The sequence below is a fragment of the Balearica regulorum genome, chromosome 2 (genome assembly GCF_011004875.1).
Source record: "Balearica regulorum gibbericeps isolate bBalReg1 chromosome 2, bBalReg1.pri, whole genome shotgun sequence".
Classification (NCBI taxonomy): Eukaryota; Metazoa; Chordata; class Aves; order Gruiformes; family Gruidae; genus Balearica; species Balearica regulorum.
Genome location: NC_046185.1, coordinates 73,592,037 through 73,617,377, shown reverse-complemented (window position 1 = coordinate 73,617,377; position 25,341 = coordinate 73,592,037). Strand labels below are relative to the sequence as shown.

At 39.7% G+C, this 25,341-nt stretch overlaps 1 protein-coding gene across 12 annotated transcripts in view; it reads left to right on the top strand.

Annotated features, from left to right (window-relative positions):
• FHOD3 (formin homology 2 domain containing 3) overlaps positions 1-22,934 on the top strand; it is a 427,406-nt gene extending 404,472 nt beyond the window's left edge. For 9 of the 12 annotated variants that reach the window (XM_075744719.1, XM_075744713.1, XM_075744720.1 and 6 more), the window contains 2 exons: positions 1,486-1,647; positions 17,094-22,934. In XM_075744719.1, the coding sequence (XP_075600834.1) occupies positions 1,486-1,647; positions 17,094-17,176 (245 nt within the window). In that variant the 3' untranslated portion in view covers positions 17,177-22,934. Of the gene's footprint in view, positions 1-1,485; positions 1,648-2,433; positions 2,472-2,952; positions 3,019-17,093 lie in introns of those variants that run through there. The other 3 variants (XM_075744715.1, XM_075744717.1, XM_075744714.1) reach the window with 2 other exon arrangements.
• The last annotated feature ends 2,407 nt before the right edge of the window (positions 22,935-25,341 follow it).

The following is a 25,341-nucleotide window of genomic DNA, read 5'->3' as shown; positions in this document are numbered from 1 at the left end:
CTAAACCACTTCCTTTATGCTAAATCATTTTACAGACACTGGGTTCACCAGTTTATTTTCTTTTGTCTTCCCCTCACCCCCTCCCGTACATGTGATACCTGGAAGATGGTTTTGGAGTAAAGGTGATGCACCAATTCAAGTCCTCAGTTTTCTCTTCTGGTATTTCTTTTCCCTCGCATCTGGATATCTTACACTTTCTTGGTTCTTTTTTGATGCCACTGATAGCGAATCCAGAGCATCCGCCACTAAGTCTGTGTGTGTGTAGTTTATTAAGGCTTGAACCGCTGATCCTGTCTAATTTAGAGGTTTCACAGCCCCAATTTAAGAAGCAAATCAACTAGCTAAAAATACAAAGATTAAATAATTCAAGCTGCACTGCTACAAGCTGAATAGCTGAAGTAATCCATTGAATGCTAACGAGCAGTGTGTCCTGATAATGATAATGAAGAATGGCAGAGGCAGAGGATGGGTGAGCCAGACAGAAGCTTGTCGGGAGCACTGTCGTAATACAACTGCTCTTGACGAGAGCCAGGAGAGAAGCAGCAGAGCAAAGTGCTAATCAAAGCTGTGGTATATTGACATCGGGGACGTGATATGGAGTGGCCTCGCCAGTGAACTGTTAGCTGCTTGCAATTCTACCACACCCACTCTTTCGCAAAGCTTGCTGTCAGCGTTCGCGCTGCATACTAGCTTTCAAATTATTTAAAAACAAAAAGCACATGGAACAGTAGTCTGTCGTGGTGGAACCCAAAGATGTGTCTGACACAGCTCTGTGGAGTGAGGAGTGCCAGAGCCTTGGGTTCGGAGACATGGCTCACTTGTTTGTTTGTGGTTTTAACCAAAATTGCTTATTTAGCTTTTCAGCTTGCCAATGACTCTTGCTTTTCTGCTCATAACAGAGTACATGCAGTTGTGCCAGGATACATACAGCTTTCTGATGAGAAGGTGAATTCTTCACTGTGAAAGGGACAATTAGACATGTTGAACCACATTTTTTGCCCTTTTTGTGTCATCTTTGCACTAGGCTCTGATACAGATGCTTGGAAATGGATTGTTTCTCTCTTTTGGTCCAAAGGACCTGTCTTGCTGATTTGCGCCAGTTTCTAACATGTGCCATGACTTCTAGTCTCTGTGTAATAGGAGCAGAGGAAAACATGGTCACACAACACTCCAGCAATCCTTGGCTCATAGACAGTCTCTAGCAGATATTTGCCAGTTGTATGGTCAAGGATAAGACTCTGAGGCTGAAGGGAATAGAAAGATATAATTGCATTTGAGCTCTCGGGTCTCTGCTGATACAGCAGAGATTCTAGGGTATTATTTAGAAATATTCTCCATTAGGCAGAGTCTTCTACTTTGGCCAGTTTGAATTAGCGATGACTGAGCTGCCTGCTATAGTTCCCAAAAAAACTCAACTGCAAAACCAAAGTGACGCATGAGACTTCAGTATTCTTTTCCCTCAGTTCATTTGCTGGACTTTTCCAGGCCGTATCGGTTCATGGAACGCTGGCAACGATGATTCACCTAATGCAACAGATGATGCAGCAGATGAGATCATGGATCGCATTGTAAAGTCCGCCACCCAAGTGCCAAGCCAGCGAGCGGTGCCTAGAGAGAGGAAGCGATCACGAGCAAATAGGAAGTCATGTGAGTATATGACTATTAAATTTCTCAAAATAAGCAAATGTGCAAATATATATGTATATCTGTATAGGAACCAGGCCTTTAGTATGCAGACACGCATTGGTAGTTCCTAGTAGCTTGAGTATATACTTATGATTGGTGTATATTCCTCTTGGTATTGTTTAAGCAATGTATGCAGTGGATGACTCCGTCTTCTACAGAAGATGAAATGTCCTTAGCAGTAAGAGAAGAATGTTTTATGGTGCTTTATAGCTTCTCTGATGACAGTACTTATTCATAACTAGAGAAGTCAGATCAAGACCTCAGATGGAGACTGTGAAGGTACTGTGAACGGGCATGAAGATTAATAGTTGTGTCTGTAGCTGAATTTTTTCATAAAGCAAAAGGTAGTTTGAGAGATTTCACCTCTTAAAATCTTTCTCTTGTGCTGTGTACACTCCTTCCACAGCCCTGAAAACAAAATGTCTACTGCCTCTTGGCTGCAAAGTGGTTATAGAGGAGCTTAGCTTCCACTGGGAAGAAAAAGTAGCACATTTATAAGGTGGTCTTTCAACAGTATAGTGTGGCCGCAGAGCTGAGCTGTAGCACCTGAGTTTGAGCAATTTGATTTTGCGCTTTAGTAAACACAATGTTTAAGAGGTGATGACCTTTCTAGTACTTATTTCCTTATGTGCAGAGACTACTGCGATTATTATGAGAAGGATAAGTACCCAAAGAACATAAGATTTTAGTGTTTAATGTCATTCACCATATGTGGCTTTTTGACTACCTTTCCATCCATCTTTTTAGCATTTCTGGGAAGTTAGGACAAAGAGGAGACAACAACAGTGAGTGAAAAATCACACAGATTTTTGTTTTTTGTGGAATTGTTCTAACATAGTGGGTGATCAAAAACATTTGGTATAAGCAGTGATTGCTATAAACTAGCATGTGCTGAAAGCATATTCACTCTCCCCAACATGCTAAGAATGGGACTTCTGCATGTCACAAGAGTGAAAGCAAAGTGGACAGTCTGGTTAGATGAGCCAGACTCTGAGCAAAGAAAATGAGCTGACACTGGATTGTCTGTCTTTCCATCATACGCTGTGCCATACCTCTTTGTGGTATCACCTTCTGCTGCTACCCACTTTCCCACACGGTTCTGGTGTTCTACACATGCTGACTGCCCTAGTTGGCTTGTGCATATCAAATAAACCTCTTGTATGTTTGCCTATTTCCATAGTTTATCCTGTGCTAAAATATTTCCTCTGTTAGCAACACTACCTTCATGCACACACACCAAAAAGTCTTATTTCTGCTTTTTACTAGTTACATTTTTCCCAAGGAAGCACTTGCTGAAGGGAAAAAAAAAAAAACCCAACCAAAAAAACCCCACCCAGGATAATGATAATAAAAATACTATATAAAAAATACTATATATTTTTCCATGGAGTTGGTTTTTATATTCAGTAAAAACATTAACAGGGATTAAGTATTCAGTAAATGTTTAGGCTGGGACTTATTCCCATTGTAATTAATCATTATAGAATCCAGCTCTTTTGCTTGTTTGTTCTTCAAGATCTGGATGAGACACTTAAGTGGATTAAAAGGCAGTTTCAAAACAAACATAAAAGTTCAGTAGTTTAGCGTCCCTTTCAACTGACTTGTTAAAAGAAAGTATGAAAGGAGAATATATTAGCTGAACTATTTCACTTTGATAGATAGTCATCAATATACCAGGATGATGAATAGATGAAGTAGTTGAGCTCTAAAATACACTCAGCTGGACTGATAACAGGGTACCTCCAGGAAATGAGCAGAGACCAGCCCTTGTCAGTCCATGATGTGAATTACAACACAGGTCCTCCATGAACATATTAGACAGTAGATCTTAGGCATACTTTAATAATTTAGATTAGCAGGCGCTATGGTATTTGTTATCTGCAGAGCAAAGAGACCATATTATCTGATGAGTTTGATTCACTACCTTCAATCTTCAGGCTCCCATACACATCCTTTGGCTTTTGCTGTGAGCTTGGTATTCAATCTATTTATAGACATCAAAGCGAAACTCAGTTAAAAGGAATGATTTTCACTGTGCATCATGTTGCATATGTCTCATTGCTTTCAATGCAGAACTGGAAATTTTGTCAGGCTTACTTAGCGTTCAGTAAAGTTTTTAATGAAACTGAGCTGAGATCTGTGTTTTTAGCAAAATCAGAAACCCAAAAGATTTATATGCAATTGCACTGTAAACATTTCCTGTGGTTCAGGTAGGAGGTTCTCATGGGCGAGGGATTTTCTTGCCTTAAAAAAAAAGATAGAAAAATGTGATAGAAAAAGATAGAAAAATAGTCAAGTCATTTATAACTAGGGGAAAACAGAAACAGGAATATGAAAAAGTTAAGTTCAAAAAATTGTTATAATGGTAAGATGAGACTTTTTGAACATATTCATTTCAACCATTTTACCTTTTGTAATTTTTGAGCTGCATGACTGTATCTGGTATACAGAGAGCTTAGTTAGATCTTAATGATGTGGAAGAGTTTGAACTCTCAGAGCAGTCAGCAGAACCATAAATTGGGAGGAGGAATAAAGCAGTGAGTCATCCAACAAAAGACAGATGGAAACGTCTGTATCTGTTGGTTGAAGATACAAAGGGTCACTGATAAATCCAGATATTACTGAAGCCGACTGAGCCCTAGTAGGAAGGAATTTGTTCCGCAGGAGCTGAAATGGACTACAGAAAGCTAAGGTACATGGTAAGTGCATAACAACTGAGTTCCTGTGATGATCTACAGAGAGGGAATGTAATTCTGTGCTAGACCTTTACACAGTGTACGTTTTTAAAGATAAAATTTGACATTTAAAAATACAGTAACCAACTGGAAGTCATTGCCTCATGACCGGTGTTCAGTGCCCTGCCTACCAGACATACTGGAGTAGTGTTATATATAAGAAAACAACATTACAGTTGTATTCGTTTATTAGAAGCCTCATCAGAGAGCCACAGGATTGAATGAGCCGCAGAAATGCTCTGTCACCCCTCGAAGTGGTCATTCAAAGACAGTTTCAAGGCAAGCTTCTGCTGTATTTTTTCTTTCTGATGTCTTTATTCTGTGTGTAAACAGCAGATCCCAGCCTCTAGAGATGTCAGTTCAGCATATTTTCAAATCATAAAAATCAAATTAGGTTGAAAATATACTGTTTCCATTCTTGAAGACTGAGGGCAGCTTTCTGTGAGAAAGGTTTTTATAATGTTATGGGGAACTGTTCAACTTAGCAAAGAAGCAAAAAAGAATATAATTAGGATTGTCTGGTTCTCCCATAAGGTTAGGGTGACCTTCACAAATGATGCCATAACAAACAATGAGTGCAAAGGAAAATTGGGATAAGGAAGTTTTAAGAATCACTCTATTTGATAGTCCAAATTCCAGTGAATACAATTGCTAAAGTTAATTTTAGCAGCTTACAGAACAGTATTACAAGCATTGCGCCAGTGGGTTTGGGGGAATAAAAATGAAACTCTGTATGAGATACCACTGAGATTTCAGAAAACACTCAAGAAAGGCGGTTATTTAATACAAAGAGAGCTGAATTAAGAAAATAAATAAATGTAAGGTAGGTAAGCAGAGTTTCCTGTAAAGATTGTAAGAAGTGAGGTAATAGAAGAAATTATGTAAAGAAGAATAGGGCTGCTTAGAAAATCCTGTTACTAAATCAGAGTTTCACACCATGATGAACCAGCCTGTGCCAATTGCTTCCACTTGAGGGGGAAATGAAATAGGTCTTATAGCCATGGCAGCTTTGGGGCAACAGAAGACACTTAAAGACTTTACTTAAGTACCTTAATTTAAAAGAACCCCCAAAACGCCATGATAGACAAATAGGAAGCTAATGCTGTTTTCCTTCTTGTCCTGGCTGTTTATTTAAAACATCCATCCCCCAATATAAAAACATTCTCCCAGGATTAGACTCTTAGAGCGTTTCCATCTTTGTGTTGGTCCCATTGAACTGAACAGATCTGTCTCAGGAGTATGATGTCATTCCTATGAGTCAGTGTCACGAAAATCATACTCCAGTCTTATAATCATGAATCAGCACACGGAAGGTATTCACACTAATTCTGGCATACGCAGAGCAATACTTGGAAATGTTGAGCCAAACAGTGCTGATTTCTGACCTCTGTGAATGCCCATGGCAGGGATCTGAAAAAGGACGAAAATAAAGTCCCAACAATTCAGTATCTTGTTCAGATGCTAATTAAGCCATAGCTGACTAGCAATTGCCTTAAGGCAATTAGGCTAAAACATGAATCTGCAAGTATCTTCCTCCTTCTTTATGAATTGTTAGTATTAACAACCTTCATGCCTGAAAAATGTGTCTCCTGGCTCCCTCAAGTCAAGACAGTGGTCAAAGAATGGGGATCCCAACACGGTCTTGCCAACAAGTAATTTCAGATAACTGCACCAAGGAAATAGGTCTTTAAAGATGGCTTGACTACACAGCACTGTTTGCATCTGAATGGCAAACCATAATGTAGGGCCCAGGTGTGACTAATGTTTGATGGTGAGTAGCACAGTGATGGTTGTATTGGATTCATCTGAAGGACGTTGCACAGCGAGAGGCTTGTTTTCCCCTACATTGTTTTATCTCAGAGCACCGTTCTGTGCATGCACTTTTATTTCTCTTAGCTTTTCTTGAAATTAAAAATCTGCTTTAGATTTGAGGTAGAGAAATGGGTTTGGAGCAGATAATAATTGAATCAGAATTTAATCCAATATTGATTGATGAGAAGCTCGACATGAGCCGGCAGTGTGCCCTTGCAGCCCAGAAAGCCAACCGTGTCCTGGGCTGCATCAAAAGAGGTGGCACCAGCAGGTCGAGGGAGGTGATTCTGCCCCTCTACTCGGCTCTTGTGAGACCCCACCTGGAGTACTGCCTCCAGCTCTGGGGGCCCCAGTACAGGAGAGACATGGAGCTGTTGGAGCGAGTCCAGAGGAGGGCCACAAAGCTGATCAGAGGGCTGGAGCACCTCTCCTATGAGGACAGGCTGAGAGAGTTGGGGTTCTTCACCTGGAGAAGAGAAAGCTCCAGGGAGATCTAATTGCAGCTTACCAGTACCTGAAGGACCCTACAGGAAAGATGGTGAGGGACTGTTTATGGGGGAGTGTAGTGACAGGACAAGGGGTAATGGGTTTAAGCTGAAGGAGGGTCGATTTAGATTAGATGTTAGAAAGAAATTCTTTCCTGTGAGGGTGGTGAGGCACTGGAACAGGTTGGCCAGAGAGGTTGTGGCTGCCCCATCCCTGGCAGTGTTTAAGACCAGGTTGGATGGGGCTTTGGGCAACGTGGTCTAGTGGAGGGTGTCCCTGCCCATGGGAGGGGGTTGGAACTAGATGATCTTTAAGGTCCCTTCCAACCCAAACCATTCTATGATTCTATGATTCTAATGAGGTGACTTGATCAAAATTATTTGTGATGTTTAAAAAAGAGAGAGGAGAGACATGATAATGCCTTGTTCTTTCATTAGGCTTTGGAATCACATGTTAGCATAATAATATACCCTGTGACTGACCCCTGAGATATGGAAACATCTCATAAGGCTTTATTGATTTATTTGCATAATGACTTGCAGGGAGTAAAAAATTCTTACAGTCATTTTGCAGAAATGGATCTAAGGCACCACTCAAGTAATCTGTCAGACCCATATGAGTGGACTGTGGAGGAGATAGGAATTGAATCAAGATTATATGAATCCTAGACAAATAAGCTCAGGGCCTGTGGATTAAATTTAACTACATAACATCCCAGGTCAGGTATTTCATACTAAATTCCACCTTCAGTAAAAGTGAAATAGGGGTTAGCACACTGTCATCAGGTGCCAAAAGTGGGAAAGAGCTCTGCCAAAGGACCGGGCTTGGAGACAAGCTTTAGACAAGTTTCAGTAACGTGTGCAGCACTGCCTTGGAATAAACATGTTTGTAAGCAAACAAAATACTAGATGGGAGACTATTTGAATCCAAATTTGTGTGATTTTTGTTTGGTATTCATAGAGTGCTTCAGTTAATTTTTTCTTCTTCTTTTCTGTGTTTTTTCATTATTTTTCTTTTTTTTGTCTCTCTACTCACTTTTTCTGGCTATGAAAAGGTACAGAAGTGCCAAAATACCAGGAGGGAGACTGTTCTTCTGGTATTTATAGCCTGACTAAAAGCAGGAGTTAATGGAAATTATGCTTTTAAAAAAATAAAAACCTTACAAGAAGAAAGTCTATATAAAATGCTTTAAAGGCAAGCAACTTCACTTAGAATTTGCAACTAATTATTTAGGATTTGAGTAACTGGATCCTATCAGGAGTTAGAGGAGGGGGCAGAGTAATCTAGTTAGTGATACACATTTAGAAAAAGTACGTGTATCACCAGTGGTATTCAGTAACAAAGTCTGTTTTGTCCTCACACGAAGTACTAAGCCTTCAGAAGGTCAATACCCAGTTAATAAAAATCTAATTATTGAATGAAAACAGAATGTGAGATAAAACATTTAAAACTCTGGCAGCTGGAAGGTTATCTCCATTAGATGCCAAGATAGCTGGTGTCTTTTGGATACCTTTTAAGTAATACATTCTTTCACCCTTATGATGTCAAGATCTTTGCAAGAATGACAGAACTAAACTCCATGATCTACAATAAATAAAAATACAAACAATAAATAAAAAATATTAATAACAGTTAACAAATTAATAATAAATGCAGTTGACCACAGTAAGTTGTATAAATTGATGTACCTGATCAGGGTGAGGCCTGTGTAGTCCTGTATCTCATCTCTGCCACAGGCCAGCATCAACAGCTGTAGGAGAACAAACAGGAGAACTAGGAGTAGTTGAGTAACCTGTAGGTCTCATCATGGCTTTTAATCATTGTAAATCAGTGCATTTATTTGAAGCATGAGGCTGAATAGCTGGTTGCATATTTTCAGTTTTGTCAATTGTAATTGAAGGCATATATAAATGTGATTGTTGAATTAATACCATTTCTAAGTAGGTACGTATTTTTTTATGAGTGTTCAGTTTCTGCTTTAAAATGTGTATTACTTTTTTTTTATAGTTTTCTTTTAAAATAACTTGACAGACAGGGATAGACATTCTGCTTTTTAACTGTTCAAATATATAGTACCTATGTATTTTGTTGGCAGATTCCATGAGTTTCAAACTGTACCTTTCATATCTCAAGTTTCGTTCAAGAGTGTTTGCCTGGTCGTAGCACTGCGAAAGTGAAATTGCTATCATTCTGTACAGTTCTATATCATGTAGCCTTCAAAACAAAAGGGTTTTTGAAAGCCTGGTTTAAAAATCTAGTAAAAAATTGCTTGTAAAAGAGACTTAAATTCATTTCCCAGTCACTTTTTTAGAGGAATCTATAAGTCATTTCTATAATGATTTTTATTCTGATACAAATTATTTATTTTGGGGGTCCTATCCTCAAACTTTCTGCTTGAAATAGCTATATCTTTTTTATATAAGGAAAGTCAGATATAAAATTAACCCAGTCTGCACCATTAGGTACATTCCTTAACTTTGCATTGGATTCCAGTACCAGTATTTAGAGATACTGTGGAATCTAGTATGTCCTCAAAATTGAGCACCATAGTTTTGATATAGCAACTGAAAAAAAAAAGGTGAGAAGTCATTGCATTGACCTAGGAAGTCAGAATTAAATATGTGATGTTTACAAAAAATACGTATCCTTCATTTCAGTTCTCAGGGAGAAGACAGAGATGTTGAACACCACTCAGACATTCACATGCACATGTATGTTTATATTACCCAAGCACAGAGGACATGATATAGGTACAAGGAGAAAACTGCTGCTATAACGAGTTGTCCCTAGTCATTTTAGACTGGCTGTCACCTCATGGGATTAAATGCCCGCCCAGATGTGCTGCTCTGTGGAGGAAGAGGTAGCCACTGCTCAGATTTTGGTCTTAGCGAAGAGTACAGCCTGGTAGCAGGTGAAGCCTATGTCCCAGCAGGATCCTACACCTTGGGGAGACCATTGGCGTGTCCTTGTGCTCTGTCTCCGGCACTGGGAGAACCAAAAAGAGGGAGTGCTCTGCAGCTTCCCGTGGGCTTCTCGACAAGAATTTACAAGTGGTGGTATTTTTCTGTCCATCTCTTCTTGGCCAAATGGCACTTTCTTTATTGAAGGAAAGAACAAGCTGAAGGTAATGTAGAAGAAACTTGGAGGAGATGAGCAGTTGGTAAAAAGCAAGTGATGTCGGTATCTGTAGGAAATAAAGTTGTTCAAGTTCCCAGGTGACAGAAGATTGGTACTGACATTTTCTGTAGGAATACTTTTGTTATGATATACACTTTTGGTACTTTTTCAACTGTATTTCTGTAGAAAAAGCTAATTTTACCTCATCTGTTTGCATCTTACAAGAGATGCAAATAGTGTTTTCACTGTTGCCAGTTCGCAATTCACTGTTTCAGTGAATTCATTTACATCATCCCCTGTTTTCTTTTTAGTTAGCATATTTTAAAGGTATATTTCAAGACTTTTGAATTCTTGTCACAGAATTCATTCCCAAAATTGGGATAAATACATTTTGAGTATTAAAAAAATAATGTATGGATGAGTTGCATACTGTCAGCCCTGAGTTGATAAGATATTTATTTTGCTTGGTTTCTTTCTGTATTGAAATGGTTTTCAAGTTTACCCTGGTCAGCAATTTACTCCTTATTTACATCATCCTTCCTTCCTGAAAGATTTTGATTATTTTCAGCATCTGAGTAAGAAATCAGCAGCAGTGAGTTGCTGGCTGACAAGATCACAGACTTGTTATGGAAAGCGCTTCATGTGAGAACCAGAAAAGACAGGGAAGAACAGGGTTGCTTTTCAAGTTGCCTTACAAAAGACGTGCAGTAACAAAAGCGATCTCGTATGTGGCTTTCCAGAAGACCATCGTGATACCACAGCTGCCAAAGAGAGCCCTCTGCTGCCATGAAGGAGTTTAACACCGGGATCTGCTAAGGCAGGAATTTGGCAATGCTTGAATGCAAGTGTCGAATGTGTTTGGAGGGAAGTTTCTCTTAGAAAATAAACAAAAATGGTTCACACAAGGATACTTCGAATTTATATTGCCCCAGCAATATGTAAAAAATAATATATATATATATATGGCTTTGTCTAGGAAGAATAACTAGCATATTTAATAATTAGCATAACTACAAGATTGTTTTTATCATAGTTATTTTTAATCTGATGGGCTTGTGGACATCATGCCTTTTACTTTTTTTTCCCCCAGTGTGGATTCCTAATGGAGATAATTCATTTGCATTCCGTAGTTCCCAGGTGGTCAAACGTGGTCACACTTCTCCACCAAGTCACTCTTCAACAGACAGCTCTGCGTTCATAAGCCTGAGCTACCCCCTTAGTGAAAGTCTATTATCTAATAATAGATCACTTTAAAATAGACTTTAAGTAATTTTAAAATTTCAAATGGAACGTAAAGGCTGCATGCCCAACACACTTGTGTTAAGTGTCTTCCTTTCTGTATCCCATCTCCTGCCTTTTTTTTTGTCCTGTGCATTGTTAATCTATAGTCTGGTCTTGAAAATAGTATATAGGGCTTACAGGTAGACTCAGTTGTTGGTGAGCTCTATGCTCTTGATGCTTTACCGATTAATAATGGAATAACTTCTGACTGGTGAAGTTAAGTGGAAGAAATGGTGAAAGAGATGGCAGCAGGATTGCTTTCAGTAGTAACTTTTTACAGTGGAATTCACAGAAGTCCTGGAAATTAGGGGTTTTTTGTCATAGGAGGCTTTCAGGGAAGGAGTTAAATCTTCTTTTCTGCTTTACTGTTAGGACTATGTAAATGATGACCTGTGAAATACATAAAGTTGGAAACTTCAATAGTTTCAACTACATGTTTAGTATTACTTTAAAACCTGTATGTTCTTCATGCAGCCTAGGTTCTTTAAAGCAATGTTACTTTTTGTTCCCTATAACGTAAGCCACCTGGAGATGAAACACAAGTTAAGCTTTCCTCACAAAATACCACTTCATCCTTTGCCACTGCTAGACTCCTCTTTATGTCATGGCTACCATAAGTTACACCCAGAGATGGTTATGAAGTACAGAATTTCTTGTTAGAAGACACTTGTGCCATCTATGAAGTGCTGACAGGACTCAAAGCAAAGCTGCAGGGCAATAATAATACACAATAATACATTGTTTCCTGGACCTTTCTATGTGGCTGACCCAAACAAAGACCACATTTCAGTTGGCTGTACTTTCTCACAGAAGTGCATGATAAGATACAAAAATTTACCTACAAATCCCTGTAAGAAAATCTATACACATAATGTTTTGGTATTTTTATTAAGCATTTAGGCCTACTAGTATTAAGCAATGATGCATACATAATTAAACATAAGTTGTATAGATAGTGCCATAAAAATACAGAAATTCAGAAAACTATTAAAATAAGAGAATATGAGCAAGACTGTCTGGATTGAACTTTTGAGTTGCAAATTGCCATTGCTGAATTCATTGGAGTAAAGTCAATGTTAAATGTAAATATATGAGAAAATAGACTGAGTGTGCAAGCTGGGTGTGGATAGGTAACAGAAAATAGAACTAAGATACATGACATGAAATGAGATGACGGAGCTGGTCTGCATTGCCTCTTATAATCTGCCCTTCCTGCTGTCCTCACTCTGTAATTTAAAGCCACCTAGAATTTCTTTGTTCCAAATCAGCAACTGCATTACCTTTGCAGCTGGGACCAAAAGAAAGTTCTGTGGCTGCCACATCTTTTTGTAGTAGGAATTACACTAATTCTGGGACTTCTTGAGCAGAAGAATGGTCATATCTGTTCTGCATTTCAAGTGACTCATCCATACAGGTGTAGACACACATGCCAAAAGCCATTGCAAATGCAAGAATAAATGCTGCCAGCCAGACTGATCTTTACCGTTTGTTGCATATTAAAACAAAACAAAACCAAAAAAAAAAAAAAAAACACCAAACAAACAAACAAAAAAGTAGGAGAAGGGGAAATTAGGAGTGCTAATTTGCTCTTTAAAAAACAACCAACCTCTAGATAATTATATTCTCTGACAAAGCTACACTTAGGGAATTACTCTTTTTTTAAAACATTCCCAGTCTACTGTGAGGGCTATGTATCTGTGTGGATTTTGAGCCAACAGGCAGAGTCAAATTCATCGAGTTCATCATAAGCACACTGCATTCTGCCAGGATATCAAATAAAATTCTAGATTTCCTGATTAACAGAGAATATCATACCCTCTGACCCCAGAAAAACAACATTTAGTTTCTTGGTTATGGGATCTCAGCAGGCCTTGCTTGTGACAAGAGTAAAAGTTATTTTCTCTCTATGTTATGTTTCTTTAGCAAATGTTTTAAAAATTGCTTAAAGAACCTAAAAGGTCATTTGAAAGTCTTATTTTTATTGTCACTGCCTCCAAAATACATTCCATAACTCAGTTTAATGTGATCTGCAGCAGGCCAAGAGTTTTACAAGCCAAGATATTATGTCTAGTCCAGTTAGAGACACGACAGAGTTCAGTGAAGAGGGGAGAGCGAAGATCTAGTTTGAGAAATGCAATTTTGCAGTGCCTATAAAACATGGAAGGAAAATATCTCTGCATTCAATTTTGATGACTGAACATGTTCATGACCTTTCCTAAGGTAGAGAAACCCTACCAAGCACTTTATGAGGAAACAGGCACATGTCTGAGGACATCTGTTTAAACAGCATGTCAAGACAAGGTTCACCCACTTCCCAGAGCAGTCCTTGCTCCTGTAGATAACTTTCTCCTGGCTTCATCACCCACAAGCTTCCATACTCCACAAGCCAGTGCAGAGAATAGTGGGGCAGGAACTTGCTCTTGTGTTACTACTGATACTGCATCCATCCACTGTATCTTCAGATGAGAAAATGTACTGTGAATAATTTGCACATATTAGATATAATTTTCATATAAAGTGACCCTTTATCAGGTCACTTTCATCTGCCTAAGTGCAAAATATTCCAAACTACAAGTGGATTCATCTGTGTCAGACTGGCGTGTTGCACTGTGGGGGCAAGAATTCACTCATTTGAGTTTGGACCATGATTCTGTCAGCTGTTATCCTTCCGGTTGCCTATTGATGGTGGACAGCTTTAATCTTGCCTGTAGTCACAGCACTTCGCAGTATTTGGCCCCACATGCTTAGTTTATACAAGTCAGCAGCCGTCAGTGTTTATGGGAACCATTCTGTCACTGAAAAGATTCTTCACATCTTTGTTTTTTATTAACTATTTTCTTGACAATCCCGTTATCACCACCAAAGTTCTACATTGTTTGGAACTCTTTTCTTCTAAATACTGGCCTTAAAAGCTTAGATCACTAGAATATCTTAAATCCAAGTCATCTCTCTCTGTATTATAGGAGAGCTGAGATTAGAACAATCAACTGAGGGATGCAAAGATATTGTTTTGTTCAATTACAGCTGCGTATGTCCCAGCAATTCATTGAGTATTGTCATTCTTACTTGTTTTGCAGTGACACAAAAAGTACAAACCCAGGGTTGGCCTCCATTGTATGAGTCACACAGCAAACCCAGAGCAGGGCACTTGTCCTTGTCACATGCTGCATACAGTATTTCTTTTTTTCAGTCATCCAAGGGTTAATAAATGAGGTCCTCAGACGAAGACTTTAGTATGTTTGCTAGGTAGGCAGGAGATTCAGAAAGAAACCTTGCTTATGTAAAGAAGACTCCTTTGTTTTCTTCTTTGTTTTTCCATGAAGATGGTTTCTACCATGGTATTTTAACTCCTGATTATGACTTCTGAATATAAACTCCTGTAATTTTCTTCAGAGAGCTATATGTTATTGTAAATCCATTTGGCTTTTCCTAGTAAACTAGTAATCGTGTCAGTCAGGCTGATGGAGGAATTTAAGTAACTGTATTCTGCTTGGTGGAAGTTACAGAGGCACATGGTTCCCTTTCAGTTGTTAGACAGAGTCTCAACCCAGTTATTTGTGCAGTAGTAATTGCGCTAATCTAAAGAAGGTTATTCCAGATTTACATTGTCTTAAATAAGACAAGAATTTTGCTTATTCCAGTACATAACCAGCACTAGCAGGGCACCTCAGTTCCCCTTAAATGTTTACAAACAGGAATAACAATTGCATGCTCTCTGACTCTTCCTGTCTTACCATCTAACAAGAAAAATAGCTTTGTTTGTTTTACAGTGGTTATAGTGTTCAGCTTGCAAATGTGAGTGAGTGAGTGAATGAGTGTAGTCTGGGAGAGTTGGGGGTATATGTTAGAGCAGTCATGAATACGTTTGGTTTGACATTTCTGCAAAAATGTCTAAAATGTGGAAATTTGTTCTGCATTTGGTTTTCCAGTTCACTTTTGGGAAGATGTAATGTTGTCTAGACAGTCATCCTGTGAAAGCTTGGTCTCCTCTACACATATTTTTTAACATAACTCTACTATCTGGTGGCCAAGCTAGCTATGGTCTGCATGATACAGAGGGTACAGAAAAAAACATGTTCAAGGGAGAGGCAGAGCAGCTAGGTAAGCACGTGAACTGTACAGCGAAGTCTTTACTTTTAGTAAGTCAGAAATGTTTCTACTGCAGCTTTCTTGGATGTGTTCTTTCACTCCTGCTACAATTCATTTCAATACAGAAATAAGCACAGGGTGATTCACTCAGACCTTAAGACCCTCAGGTATTTCATAGCTCATGTCTAGAAGTTAACGTTTGTCACCATAGACATTTGGATATCAAATTTGAGAAGTATAAAAGGGTGCCAGTGATGAGGACTGACTCAAAAGTCCATGTTGGGTATTCTACACCATGGAGACCAGAGCATTTTTTGACATGTATTGCTCTTCCAGTTGTCTGTCTTAATCTTAGCTTTATCATCAGCTGAATTTAACCTTGTACTGCTTTAAGCTAAGCATTGTTAAACTTGGAAGATGTTGCTGCTCAGTATTGCAGGAAAAAGTGTCCATCATAAAAGGCTGCCATGCAGACTCCTAGTGGTGTTTAGTAAGTATGCAAATACTGTAGGAGAAAGGAGTGAGCCTTGAAGGAAAACTTTCAAGTAAGGGTTTGATAATGGAGGAACAATTACTGATGTGGCACTCTCAGCTCATTTGATTAACCTCAGTAAGTGATGAAAGCAGTTTGACTATCAAACATAGATCACATTTGTCCTACCTGTGTGATAGCAGATGTTCAGCTATGCCGTATTTTCCCTCTCCCTTATCTCCTTGTTTTCTATACCGATCCATTCCCTCCTCTCACTCTGGCTAGACCCTGGAATGTGACCACCCAGTTTCAGTTACACGGGTTGAACATCTCAATAAGTTAGAAGTCTTAATTGTGCTAGATGATAGTGATGCAAGAAGTCCCTGCAATTGGTCTGCAATTGGCTTCTTTAAAAGTTTCCTCTAGACCTCATTATTTTGGGGCTCTGAATATATTTTGTTCAACATGAAGTCATTGTTTATGCTTTGCATGCAGCTTAAACTTCTGAATGTGCGTTGTGTACTTGAGGAACATCAAAGTGTGGAGTGAACACCCCATTTGTGCCTTGAAGTAAAGCCCATCCACTTGAAAATCGTGACACCAGTAAAACTTGGAGGACACTAATGCTCAGCGTGCACAGTCACATAGTCACTTGTTTCAGAATAAAAAAGGCAATCTCAAATTTTAAAAGTTTTATGTCAGGGCTAGTGTTCAGAACACTTCATAGAAAATTAAGAAACAAGACTTTGGCCTAGATTTATCATTTAAATTCAGCTAAAATGCTGCAGACTACTAATGGCAAAGGTAACACAAATGGGGCTAGGACGGGGAAAAATTATAGAAGAAAGGGGAGCATGTATGAAGACAGTATTTTTAATGATTTGAATAGACTAAAATAGACACATTTTTAATCTTTTAACTTTTGGGGTTGTTTTTTCTTATGCCTTTAAAGGGTCACGTAGGATTTAATAGTGATAAATTAAATTGAGCCCTATAAAGATCCAAAAGCTCTTTTAAAAAATCTTTATGAAACCATAAAATAATAGGGTAGATGATACTTTCTCTGGACTGAAAATCAACTGATACAATTTTAGAGAAAAAAAAAAAAAACTTAAAATGCTGTGGTATTTTTCCTTAAAAGTTTTTGTTGACTAAATGTCAAATGATAAATGTCTTTTTGCCTGACTGTTTGGAGTTACTGGGTACTTGATGCTCCCACGGATTTGGCATAGGGGACTACTCAGTATTTCTGAACTTGAGGCCCTGAGTACATAGCAACTTTTGATTTGATTCAGCTTGCATGTTAACAGGGGTTTTTTTCAGCTGAAAGTCTTGTGTAATTATCACTTCTAATTGTTTGCATTTTCTTGTTTTTTTTTTTTCCTTGCCTGCTTTTGGAATTTATGACCATCCAGTAAGAAGGACACTAAAGAGCGGACTGACACCAGAAGAAGCCAAAGCACTGGGCCTCATCAGCACCTCTGAGATGCAGGTTTGACATCCAGAGGTGGCAACGAGAAGAGCCATTCATCTGAAGCACACAGGCTGACAACCTTTTGGTGTGGCATTGACCTGCCAGCCTCCTCTGCTGCTCCCAACATCCTGTCCTCTGTTAGTTTGATTTTAATAAGCAACAAAAGCGAAACCCCACAGCCAGGGCAGAAGGGTGTGCCACAGCTCAGCCCAACATCTGGACAGTAACTGAGGAAGCATTTGTGTGCTTGTAGGTGAAAGCATATGGCTGCTTCTTCTCTCATGGTGTGTTGGTGTGGGTAGGAAGGGGCTCTCTCTGAGTTATCTGTCATGTGAGCTGTGTTGGCGTTGGCTTTCCTTGTGCCCTGTTTTAGTCATTGTAAATGTATGGCATTTTGTCAATGCAAGGAACAGTCCTTAAAGAGGCAAAATAACTCCTGTTACAGCAACCCCAACTTTCCTGAAGCAGATTCATTAAGCAAAGATGCACAGTCTGTGCAACCCTGTGGTTTGGGGTTTTTTTTAATTATTATTTTGCCACCAAAGAATGTAAAAATGTGTGTGTACCTTTGTATATGTACAGAATGAATGTGTGGACATGTGTGCGTGTATCGATACACATACAGTCATGGTGTGAAATTATGCTCCTGCTGAAGCTAGCTGGACCATGATTTTCACCCTGGGGCCTTACTGTTCCACCTGGACAGGAGGAATAGAATGTCTTTTTGTAGGAACTCAATGTTACTCAATGGGATTCACCCCGTGGGGCAGGAGATGGCCTGCAATACAAGTGGAAAGTTTAGGATCCTGAATTCATGTGTATTAATACACACTCATACTGTACATAGCAGCATGCACACAGAGGAGAGGACACAGAATACCTCCCTCTTGTTGAGCTATGGCTGTACTGTGCACTTGTACAGTTTCAAAGAGATCTATGCCAACAATTTTACATACTCGATAAATGCATTCAGATGCTAAGATCAAGAAGTTTTGTTCACTTGCCTGGGCCCTTCATGCTGCTTTTCTCTGCTGCAAGATAATGTGGTGGTGATTTTATTTCAAATTGATGGATCTGAATATGAAATGGCCCTGCGAAAAGCCTGCTGTGTTTTTGCTGTTCTTTACTCTTTTATTATGATTACCCTTGATGCAAGTGGAGAGGGTACCATGGTGAACACTCCAATATGTTTGCCCTTATCTCACTGTTTTATAACTGACTTTTATAACTGCCCTCAGCATGTGTGTTTAAAGAATCTTTAGTCAGCTCATCTGCCTTTAAGTGGAGGACATATACAGCAGAGAAGAGGAATTGAACGCAGTCACCCTAGCCAGTGCTGAAGAATTTTGAAGAGAACTGCAAATAACAGTAACGTAAAAGGGAACTTTTTAAGCCAAAGTCTGTATATGACCAGTTGATCCTCAAGGATGCACAAGATTATCTCTTTCCATTGCCTTAGCCTCTAAGATTAAGGGTGTGTCTGCACAGCAGTAACAGCTGAGGCTTCCTTCAAGCTAGTTAACTGGGGAACTGCAGCAATTTAGTCATGGTAACAGCGTTCCATCTTGGCTGTAAAACACACTTGAAAGTAAGGTTAATTAATAGTCTATGCTGGGCTGCTAATGCCATAGCTATATTGCTTTTGGCACCCAAGCTAGGTCAGGTACGTCAGCAAGTTATTCTGCTCTGCTCTCATTAAGGACAGGATAATGACTGAAGATTGTTCAAGATAGTTGAACCAAACACAATAAACCTTTGAAACCTTGGTCATCCATCACATCACAATGAACACAGTATCCAAGTGATGAGAGAACCAGGTAGCTGACAACACTGCAATGAGATCTCTGGTGGAGCATCCTATCGATGCTATCCCTCTCTTGAGCGTAACATTTCATTCTTTTTTTGCCGTTGCCTTGGATCTTCACGTGTCAAAATCCGTGGGTAAAAAGTCACTAATGAGCAACGGTTCTTAAGGATAGCATCAAGTTTGATCTGGTTTTCCCCTCAGCTTGTTTAAAAGTCAATTGTACAAGTAGGCAGAAGGCAGTAGTTGTGTTATTAATAAAATGCATTGTGTATTTGAAAGCTATGAAAAGGAGGAAGCTGGTTAGGAAGCAAAGAAGTGGCATATAATTAATTTCACTGTAAAATAAGCAAGACCTACAAGCATCTGGATTTTAAAGTGAATCTTTATGTGCTGCTCACCATTATGGACTTTTTTAATCTCTGTTAAGGATGCTTAGAACAAAGAAATGAAGGTATTGGGGGTTTGTGGAGGTCTTTGAGGTCTGAAACAAGAGGAAGACATCCTGAATGTAGCAGTTATGTGATATGAACTGTGATAGTTGCAAAGTGATAAAAGAATGAAAAATGGAACAAAATGCATTTATACTGACAGTGGTCCTATATTTGATTGGAGGGAGAAAATCAAACAAGTTTTTAAAACTGAATAATGTAATTAAAATATGCTGAATGTGCAAAGTAAGTGGCTGTTGGTGACCACTTGGTAACAGGAAACAAATTTGTGTTTCATTTAGACATAGTACAGCATCTGTGTGTGAAACATAACATAGCTGATGAATTACTAATAGTTGGGCATATGTATTTTCCAAGAATTGTGCAAAAATTGTACAAAACTTCATATGCTCCTTATCAAGGAGAAAAATAAATACGGGGAGTGGGGTTAGAACAAGTTCAGGAAAAAAAGGTGGTTTCTCTCAGATTCTCTGGATGCAAGTGTCTTTCATGTGAAGCATTTTCTTCTTTGCCTGTTTTTCCATTATGCTTGTTTTTCTGTATTTTTGCCTAAATTCCTGTTCTCTGTCTGTAAAACGGATACCAATTTTTCTGAAGGATAACTTGGTCTTGTTTATGCAGTAGTGTACAGTCAGATTAATTCCACTGTCCTCAGTGTTTACTGCAACAAGATGATCAAGCATGGTAACAATGCAATAACTACAGAAAAGATTTCCATTCTGGTTCACGATAAAAATGGCCAGCGGCCCAACGTGCTAATCTGTGAGGTGGCAGTGTTTCCTCCAGAGTCTGCTAGCATGTCCTGAATGTGGGAATAACCTTTGTTCCCCTTCATCTACCAAGTGGATTCCAGATGAAATGGAGGAATTGGTTATATTTGCATGCCTTTGTCTAATCAGGTTGTAACCTTCAGGATTTGAGTTGCTGCATGCCCCTCCATCATCAAAAGAGCTCACCATAAGGATGTAACAGTTGTTTTAAAACGTGTATGAGATATGAAATGTTTTTGCGACAAATGTAAAGGTCTTGGAAACACAATGTAGGAACACATGTTCCCATTTCTCACTTAGAGATCCATGAAGGCTGTTTCTAAACACTCGCAGCCATAATAACTATGTCTCTTCTCTTTCTCATGGTACCAGTCAGCTGCAAATGTAGTGCCCAGAGTTTTGTATCTCCACCAAGCTCTCAGAGTCGCTGCTGGTGTTCATTTCAGCACCCATCTGCTGCCAATAACTTGTCTGTCTACCACCATAATGCCTTCCTGATTTGGATGCTGAGGTAAACTTTAGCGTATGAAATGGCCACCAAAGGGAAGCTATCCTAATTTCCTTTCATCTCCCTTGGTGTTTAAAAGCAGACTCCATACAAATACTTGGTATTCCCTCGCTCCCAACTGAGGGATAACTTTCAGTAGCAGTTATGTGGCTGCGGTGAAGAAACACCCCCAGGGAATGCTGCGTGCCACAATCGAGAGTGAAAGATTCCTCACAAAAATTAAATTCATCACTCTTCACCTTTCAGTAAGGCCAGGCACCAGGCTCATGGATTCCAGATGTTTTATAGCCCCTTGGCTGCTACGTGTGACCCTTCTGTTTGATAGATCCCTGTCCATAATCCAACATCAACAAAACAATGGTGTTTTAATGAGGGTCTCTCTTGCTCCGATAAATACTAGAAACAGCATCAAAAGCAGTTTTCAAAATACATTTCTTTTTCTCTTTTGACCCCTTTTTATTGTAAATCTCTTTAGTGATTGACTCTGTCAGCAAAATAAGGCATCCGATTTGTAGGTAGACAAGATTTTGGCTTTAGCTTAATAGAAAGTCACATGTGAATATCTAGATAAGAGTTCTTGCCCCGATTTAACAGAAATTTGGAGTCAGTCTTGATGTGACTGAATAGCAAGAGCCTCCTGCAAGATGCTTCATTCCACTTCAAGGTACTAGATAACGTGGCAGGACAGCACCTTAAACCCTCCATGTGCTGGGCTCTAAACCTTCCCTGGCGAACGCTAAAAGCCATTGAGAAGTCACAAGTGAGGACTGCAGCATCTACCGCAAACCTAAGAGGCGTGATGCCACTGCAGGTGCAGTAAATGATTCCTTTTGTCAGGCATCCGCTCTACGCAGGCGGGCACCCAGGCTGCCTGCCTTGATCTAAAGGACGTACAGGGACGTGGTGTCAGACAGAAGCACGAGCATATACCTTCCTCTCTCTTTTTCGCTCCTGTACGCCCACTACACGTCCCGCTCCTCCCGTTGTGGTCGAGGCGGGTTGTGCACGCGTGCATAGGCAGGGAGCCTGACCCTGTGCCGTGTTCGGATGATGGCTCTGCGTTTTTAGCGTCGGGATGCAAGAAACGCTCGCCTAAGCTGTAAGGACCATGGCTGTTGATGTTTCTCCGCAGGGAAAACTGCCAGGTACTTACTGCCAGGCTCTGAAAGAAAATAAACTGAAGCATTTTTTGAAAGAGAAAATGTTTGGTTATAGGCAACTGTTGAAAATGATTTGCAAACACTTGAACAACATGTAAGGCCCACCTTCCTTTTTTTGACTGGAGCAGCAACTGGCTCAATTAGCATTTCAGATGCAATCCCAAGAGGTTTTTGGCAAGCAGTTTAATAGTTACATAGCAAGTACTGCAAGGAGTTTCCGAGATGTTGTATAGTTTTATGTTTACACACACACACAAAAAAAAAAAAAAATTATTTCTAATTAGTCCATTTCACATTGAGTGGCAGATATAGAGATATATTTTGTTTAATCACTATCTAATACAGAGGCTTCTGTGAAAGAAAAGGTTTATTTGTAGCATTGGCTGCATTTCTCCTTTTTAAAGACTGTCGTTGCGCGTATAGTGTCCTTTTTTTGTGAGCTGGGAATTGTAAAAAAATGTAAAGTAGAAAAGGACGTGTTTCTTAGATGAAGGAGAAATACTGTAAAATTGTGTAAATGTCACTACTCATGTTTTTTCGTGTTCTGTGTAGCATAGTGTAAAATAGGCTTTCCAGCAGTGTTATTCTGTGAATTGTAATTTAAAAAACAAGCCATGCATGGTCAGAGATACTATCTACAGGTCCTTTTGGTTGAGTTTTTGGGTTTGTTTGGTTTTTTTCTCATTTTAGGGGAATTTGTTCTATGTTAAATTTAATTGTCCATGAAACTGCATTTTTGTTTCTCAGTTTTATTTCATAAAGAACTTGAATTACTCTACAAGATTTTATTACACACAAAGCTCACCTACCGTTTGCATTGATCCTTCAGAAGCTTTGTCACATTTAGTGTAAACCAGGGCAGGTTTCTTTTTAACACACCCTACATCTGCCTGTTCTCCCCCCACTCTACTGTCTGGAAAGATGCAATCACACTTTTCTCTTTTTTTTTTTTTTCTGTGCCATGCAGGGTCAATATGGAAAACTGACCGCAGACCTGTGTCCAAAATTTCTTGATATAAGTAGTTAAAAAGCTCACCTCTACAGCATTATGTAAACACATCTTGCAATAAAGCTTTATAAAGCACTGACCGGGCTGGTTCTGGTTTTGTTGATGAAGCCAATCATGGGAGCTTTGGTGGGAAATGGGTGGGAAGGGGGGTCATGGGTTGTTTTTTTCTGTATCTTCTAAGTACCTGCAAAGCCACCATGTGGACAACAAAACAGCTGCCATTAAACCATCTGGGTGGTCTGATCATAAAAAGCTGATCTTTTACCCCTAGTTTGACAGTTTGAGCCTAATTCCTAATCTTGAGTGAAGAAAGTGAAAGCGTGTTGTTGGTTCTCCCGGATTTCAGTAATCTGGCCCTACAAATCCTCACTAAACATACTGGGTTGCTGCTTGCTGCCATTGGCTCAGAGTTGGTCCAGCCTTAAAGTTACTCAGTGCACAGTGCACGTATTGCCTAAAGGTATGAGATTTATAGAAACAAATATAAATTAAGTGAAAGACTACCTGTGTGCAGGGGGAGCATTTCAGATTGCCTCTGCAGCAAGACGTGAAACACTTGCCGTGTCTGCCAGGGCTTCATCACTGTAAAGGTGGCCAGTAAACGAGACATGCCTTTAGCTTGGCTGAAATAACATGCATCACCATGGTATGTAATTTTCTGGTGGCCACCTATGGGTGCGCCAGGTCAGGCGGTGGTCTTGCAGTTTTCTCTATTTGCTGGTGTCTGATTCTTTTCCTTGCAATTTCCCCGCACTTGAGAGAGACCGAGTTGACAAACGGGACATCCCCAGCCCGACGGAGGGTGAGCCATGGCGCAGGGACTCTGGCATCTGCTCTGCCCACAGGTTTGGTGACTACATTGAGGAGGGGGGTCAAAGTCACACACAGAAACTCAACATGCTCAGATTTCCACTGCTAGTCCTGCAACAAGCTACTCGCAAGTAACTGCTCTTTAGAGTTGCACATGTAATAAGGTCGAAATACATTATTCAAAGATAGCTACGCACATTTATAGCGGCATCCTGGAAGATAAAGTAGGTTAACTGAGAGTCTGAGCAAGAATTTTCACCTATGGTTTCTAAGATTTTAGGAGCCAATATAAAATGCTAGATATGTAAGCGTCCATAGGGAAAAACACCACCTTCCTCCTTTTTTAATTAGTTTTTAAAGTTATTTCAAATAAAAAAGGTGCCTTTTGGGATATGGCTGCATCCCTGATAGAGCTGCTTAGCATTCCAGATGCACTGGTGTAAAGTCTAGAGGATGAAAGGCTACTAGCCAGAAATGTGGTAATGCTTTTTAAAATAAATATATAAACCAAGTTTATTGGCCAGACACTTTTCTTTTCTATCACAGCATATCCATTAGCAATTCTGAATTCCAGATGTGCAATGACAATGCGTACATATATTTTTCAGACCTAGTGCCCAGTCAGAACTCATATGTTGTCACCGAGAAGCCTCTGGCCTGTAGTCAGGGAACGAGTAAGTACAGAGTTATCCATTGCACAGCTGCATGCCCTGGTTTATAGACCCTTCAGAACAGTTTGAAAACACACAACTAAAGAAAAAAAAATACAATTTTTTCCTATTATAACTTCTCCAAGTTTTCTCATGGGAATGCAGTTCAGGAAGGGGAGAGGGCTGTTCTTGAAGCTTTACCTCTTGCGAGTTGCTTCGCAGGCAAAGAAGAATGATGGCTGTAGCCCATTAGTCAACTATCTGATGAGGTGGACCTCTGCTGGGAAATCCCAAAAGGAACACGGTCTGTGTGAGGTGTCATGCCAATGAGGGCCTCTCTTCCTGGCTTTTCCTGAATGATTTTTGAGCAGGACTCATCTGTCTACAGAGGTATTCTGCTCAGTAATATTGCTTTTCAGTTCCTGGGAGTCAGAGGGAGCTGTTCCCCTCCGCAGAGCCCACCTCTCTCCCACTGCTCCACCAAGCTTGCTCTCTTGCTTGAGCCCAGTCAAGAGCCTTTCATTTATTATTTATCTGGATCTGTCTGGAAAACACCATGGAGCATGTCAATGTACTGAAGAAATGCACCAGCACTGGGGAGGGTGAGACCCTTTTGGTGTCCCAGATGGGACTCCCAGGATCACTGGGCACATCCTGCACCATTATTTCTGTAATGATGACCAGAAATGCTTTAAGCGTATGTTAAAATCTTACAAATAAGTTTATAGCCCTCTCTTGGTGAGTATTCAGATCTCTCTGCCTAGACAACAGACAAAATGACTAGTCTGAACTTTTATGTATATTTTCCTTTGTTTGATCCATACTTAAGGTAATACAAGAAGAACAGCAGTTAACAAGCAACAGGGAAAAAGAAAATACCAGTGAAATCCAACGGCACTTGAAACTGGACAAACTTGAAGGCAAAGGTGAGGTCAAAGCCATGTCATAGCCTCCAGTAAACATCGTACTGGCTCTGTCTAAAGGCAACATAGCCAAGCCTGTCTTGGAAGAGCCTCACGCTTGCGT